Source organism: Cyclopterus lumpus, chromosome 2 (assembly GCF_009769545.1).
Source record: "Cyclopterus lumpus isolate fCycLum1 chromosome 2, fCycLum1.pri, whole genome shotgun sequence".
NCBI classification, from domain to species: domain Eukaryota; kingdom Metazoa; phylum Chordata; class Actinopteri; order Perciformes; family Cyclopteridae; genus Cyclopterus; species Cyclopterus lumpus.
This window is the reverse complement of record NC_046967.1, coordinates 10919842-10925510: the sequence shown is the minus strand read 5'-3', so window position 1 is coordinate 10925510 and position 5669 is coordinate 10919842. Positions and strand designations below refer to the sequence as shown.

Genomic DNA, 5669 nt, shown 5'->3' with positions numbered 1-5669 from the left:
GCAGGTCCACTCCTCCTTCCTCTTCTCAGCACTTTAAGGACTTCTCGTCCGTGTTGGTTTCATTCTTTGATTGTTGGGACCACGCGGTCCATTTAGCAGCTGTTCTGATCACGTGACCTACATCTGATGTGTTGATAAGAGCTCGGGAACAGCTCCTAAAGAGACCACGTGGTGTATTATGAACGAATAAACGCTGAAAATATCCTGTTTTCTTTTAACAAAACTGTACCCATTCATGTCTGTACTGTTTGGTTTGTAATTTATGTATTTTCTCACAGCCCATTGGTTGATTTTTATGCATCTGGGCTGTTGTTTTAAAGTTAAAGTCATTTATTGCAGGCATTGCGATCACATGACCTTCGTCCAGAGTTCACAAAAGTCTTTTTAAGTTTTTTTTAAATGTTGCAAGATGAACTGTCAGAAGAAACTTGTGTAATTAGTAGTTTTTTTTTAACATCAGCTGACCATTGAAACTGCAGCTTATTAAAACGCATAAATTGTCGTTTTTAAAAAGTTTTATTTTATTTTTTATGTGAAAGTGATTTGACGTCACTCTTGTGACTTATGATGTCTGTCTTGCCATTTTTAAAGTGAAATATATATAACAATTATAGCAACAGCAATATTTATTTATATTTATATACTTTCTGTTGTATGTTATGGAACAGTAAAATTATGATTGTGAGATAAAGCCTCCTCTTGTGCTCATTTTAGTGTTTGTGTGTGTGTGTGTGTGAGAGAGGAAATCTAATTGCAAAGAGTAAACCTGATATTTTATGTTTACCACAAAATGTATAATGTCCGGGCTGCACGGTGGTGTAGTGGCTAGCACTGTCGCCTCACAGCAAGAGGGCCGCGGGTTCGATTCCCAGTCGGAGCGGTCCTTCTGTGTGGAGTTTGCATGTTCTCCCCGTGGCAGCGTGGGTTCTCTCCGGGCTCTCCGGCTTCCTCCCACAGTCCAAAGACATGCTGCAGGTTAATTGATCTCTAAATGTCCCATAGGTGTGAATGTGAGAGTGACTGGTTGTATGTCCCTACATGTGCCCTCGATGGACTGGCGGCCTGTCCAGGGTGTCCCCTGCCTTCGCCCTATGTCAGCTGGGATAGGCTCCAGCGCCCCCGCGACCCTAATGAGGATAAGCGGTATTGAAAATGGATGGATGGATGGATGTATAATGTCCATATTTGGCATTCCATATGGCCACTAATAAATAAACAATTAAACACACCTTTAAACTAAATGAATATGCATATTAAATAAATACATGGATGTTTACATACAAATGCATACATCGTGTGAATATGATAATTAAATAAGGACATTAATAAATAAATGTAAACATGAATAGACATTTAATTACTTCATAATGCCACATGTCATTTTATAAAAGTGAAATAAATGTCCCCCTAATAACTTTAAATATGTAATTAATAAATGAGCACAGGCAATAAAGGAAATAACCAATCAGAATCCAGCATAAGACTAGTTTCTAGGTCTGTGATTGGTGTTCTCCTTAATGACATTAAATTAACCAATCACAATAGTGACGCAGCTAACGCTAACGGCTGCTATCGGAACACGTAGGTTTTTATGAATGAACTCTCATTGTAATAATAATTATAAGATATTTCTGAAGAGGTTTTGGAGAGCCTTTTGTAGAGTTATCTTCTCCTCTCCCATCAAGGCAATTCACCTCATGTTTTTAGGATTATATGCACGATCTACAGCATTTTCACCCATAAACTGGTCAATTATTATATTACTCGTATTTTCCCAAATGTTATCAATTTTACGATGTGCAATGAATAAAACACGTTTCCACACTTGCAGCAGAAGAACCACTTTAATTTAATTGACATGCAATTTCTCTGTTCCGTAGTTTAAAACAAAACCACACTTTTATCTCGATAATGTCTGAATTCCAATTTATCGGTTTTATTATCTACATTTCCAGCCATGACTAATACGGTGACGTTGTAAATATGGCCGGTACAACTGTGGGCTCGTGTTATAATGAACCAAATCGTGTCAACAATAGCTTCAATAACTAAACGGACACAGAAAACATCATAAAGTTCAATCACAGCGTGCAAAGGGAAGTCTTCCTCACTACTGATATATGTATATTGTGACTTCTGTGTTAATTTAGCCCATCGGAGGCGCCTGCAGGTAAGCTACCTAAAGATACTTCACACACTTTACAGACTTACAGTGCTTAGAACCATCTCTAAATACTATATCAAGCGTTTTATTTATGTATGTCAGGCAACGACAAAGAAATACTAATGAAAATAAATCATTTCCAGCATGTCTACCTTGCTGCTGGTGGTGGTGATGCAGGAAGTGACCGTGCTCATGGGAAATGAAACATCAGCGATGCATTGATATTTTGCACATTGCACCTTATTATTAGTTAAGCAGGGAGACATTATTATTATTAATTATTGTGTTCAGCCGGTGTCAGACGGGGTTCGGCTGACATATGGGGATGTTATTATAATTAGAAATACGACCTGTATCAAGAAAAGAACAAAGCCCCATATCTCAGCCGAACCCGCAGAGCCGGACTCTCAGCTGCTCAGCAGGACGATGATGTAGATGAGCAGCAGGCAGATGAGGATGAGGGTGAAGTTGACGAACAGCTCCTGCAGGTTCTTCTTGGCCTGCGGGTTCACCTCGATCATGGACGCCCGGCGGATGGCCGACTTGGTCATGTGCTGGACGCGCTCCATGGAGACACCGGACCGGTTGGGCTTTGACGGGCTGGGTGGCGAGAGGAGGGCTGCTGGGCCTGTTTTGGGGCCGGGTGGAGCTGGGCTGAGCCGGTCAGCGCTGGTTCGAGGGGGTGAGGTCAGGGTGCCGGTTTCCAGGAGACGGGCTCAGGTCCGGTGTCCAGGCCTGAAGCGGTTCAAACACAACAAACACAGAGGTCTTCTTCTCTGGTCTTCTCCCTGCTGCTGAGAAAGAAAAGGTTAAATACATAGATCCCTGTTTGCCTTCGTGCTTTAAAAAATAAAACATATAAAACCCCCGACTGGGTGGTTGAGCTCTTCTGTATCGCAGCACACGGCGTGACGATGAGAGAGCAGCTCAGAGGTGTTGAGTCAGACTCAAAGGAGTTCATTCACTTTAAAGCCCTCTTTAAAATCGTGGTTTTAAAAACCCAAACACAAGTATTAAACAGTTATTTGCTGACTAAGTTGTTCGGCCAAAAATATTCCACCATCCTGGTCATGCCACGAAGTCTGGGTGTTTCTAACCGGACCTTAAAGTTACTTCAGTTATGAATAAAAGCAGAAAACACGTCTGATGTGTGGCCTCCCTTGAGATCAAGGTGACCCGTCTTTTTGCAGCGTCTCAGCACTCGTGAGTGTTGGTCTATTTTTAACCAGATTAAAAGTTTTGTTGTAATACAGAAGCGCAGAACGACACCTGCAGGCAGCTCTGGATTCCTGGAGCCTCGTCTGATGTCCAGCTGGTGATGTGTGAAGCGTGTATATATATATATATATATATATATATATATATAGATAACAGGAACAGGAATCCTTTTAGCCATTCGGTGGCTTCTACGCAGACAAATCAACACTTCTATTTTTATCATTTCACTTTAGTTCCTTCCATCCGTAATCTGCTTCTGAGTCACCGCTTATCACTTGACATGTTAGCACCTTAACACACACACACACACACACACACACACACACAAACAAACACACACACGCGCTGGGATAGCACCGTCAGTCGGCTTTGCCTCACCTTAAATGACCTGCATTCAGAGGCTTTGTCTAGTTTTAACTTAATATATGAGGTTGTGACGCGTTCAGGGTCCAGGTGGAAGAAGAAAAAACAAAAACTTTGGCAAACTGTAATATTTAAGTCAACTTTAATAGCAGTGAAGCTTCAGGAAAGAAGGCCACAAAAGCCCCGTTTTCTCTTCTGTGACACGTTCTCACTTCAGATGTGAAGGTAAATTAATTTAATAAGCGCTCACGATGTCACTTCTTGGTGCCACCGCCTAGTGGCCATTAGAGGAACTTCAGCTGTGGCGGCTTTACAGTGGTAACAACAGCTCCTACTGGACCTGAACCAACACCAGTAATCCCTGAATCAGTCAACACGTCAGGTCACAAATGGAGCTTTCATTTGTCCTGCCAGCTCTTTGACCTTCGACACGTTGCAGACTGACACCGTGTGAGTGACTGGTGCTCCGCGTTATCCTCCCCTCGAGTGCCGACTGTCACTCATTTTCATGCGAGAAAGACGAGCTTTCGCTCTTCACCGTGCAAGTAATCCTCGTTTCCACAAAAGAGAAGTTAAATGTCGACAGGAAATAGACCCGTGCTTCCCTCCGTCTGCGAGCTAATGGCACACGCAGCTCCACAATCCACCGACAACGTTTATTTTTCTCTATTACGCCAATTCCTCTAAATCAACAACACACATTTCTGTTGACAAGACAGCTGCAGCATAGATATCGATGTGTGTTTTGCAACGTGTGGCACGACGTCTGAGAAAATGATCAAGGAGTAAAATGTAGGTTAGACAGACGCTGACCTGTTATCACAAAGTGAGGCGCGCTCGCCCATCTGCTAATAAAATCAAACGCCTTTAGTTATTTTTGTTTCCTTTGCTTTTTACATTTTTATTTTTACATTTTTTAACTCGGTCTATTTACTTTTCAAGAGAGGCCACGATGGAATAGAGGAAAGTGAATGTTTGAGCCATGATGGGAAAAGTCCAAACACATCAAGGTCCACACACCCTTCTTTCTACATATCGTTTGAGCTTCTTTTTTTCCCCATTTTGCTTCATAATCCTTGGTAATGCCATGACCCCCTTTTATTTTTCCCAATCTGTAGTGTTTCATATTTGACTTTTGGCCTTTGGCCGTTCCATATAAACCTTGAAATGATTTTTATCTCAGCCTCAGAGGAGTCTTGGAAGTACGCTCATTTTTATAATATCAATCTAGTGGGAGAACAGCCCCTCTCTACACATCACTCGTAATGTCCTGGTCTACTTTAGTATAATTAATCCCAGTGTATCTTAACACAATGCAGCCTCACATAAGTTAAATTACGTTTCATAAACAGCTGACTTAAACGTGCTCCACGAGAAACGGTGTCATGCTCTTTGAATCCACTGGAAATAACAAGACTTGATGCTTTTCTAATGACTCGTCTGGTCCCCATTAATCCTCAGCGCTGTTTCCTCCTGCGCTGTCATCAGTGTCTTCCACATCTACACTGGAGTGAAATGAGATTTTAAAAAAAGAGCAGCTGTTTCTGTGGAGGATGCTGGATCTTACCTTTCAGATGGGAACAGAGCTGGTTGGAGTTTGAGAGAGAAATGTCAGATATGCAGCGCTCTGCGAGGCTGTAAACACAACTAGAGAGAGAGGGAGAGGGAGAGAGAGAGAGAGAGAGAGAGAGGCAGGGCATCCTAGAAACGATTCGAGGAGAGTGGAGATACCGTGTCCTAAATCCTAAAATCTAAAAGTTGTTAAACAAGGTTCCCGGGACCCATAAAAGGTCTAAAATGCACTTTAAATAATGTCAAATAATCACAAGATTTGAATCTGTTCACATTTCATTCACACATATTATGAGACATCGCCTGTCTGTATTAAACAGATTGTTTTTTGGGGGCATTAATCACTAATCAA

The 5669-nt window shown here is 41.8% G+C and overlaps 1 protein-coding gene across 1 annotated transcript; it reads right to left on the bottom strand.

Moving 5' to 3' along the window:
- Positions 1-2461: 2461 nt before the first annotated feature.
- pln (phospholamban) lies at positions 2462-5352 on the bottom strand. Its single transcript, XM_034550741.1, has 2 exons — positions 5313-5352; positions 2462-2955 (listed from the first exon to the last, which is right to left on the bottom strand). Exon 2 carries the CDS (start codon positions 2731-2733, stop codon positions 2572-2574), a length of 162 nt encoding a protein of 53 aa, XP_034406632.1. The 5' UTR covers positions 2734-2955; positions 5313-5352; the 3' UTR covers positions 2462-2571.
- Positions 5353-5669: the final 317 nt, after the last annotated feature.

Coding starts and splice junctions, on each gene's coding strand:
- pln (XM_034550741.1), bottom strand. CDS start 2,733: ATGGAGCGCGTCCAGCACATGACCAAGTCGGCCATCCGCCGGGCGTCC.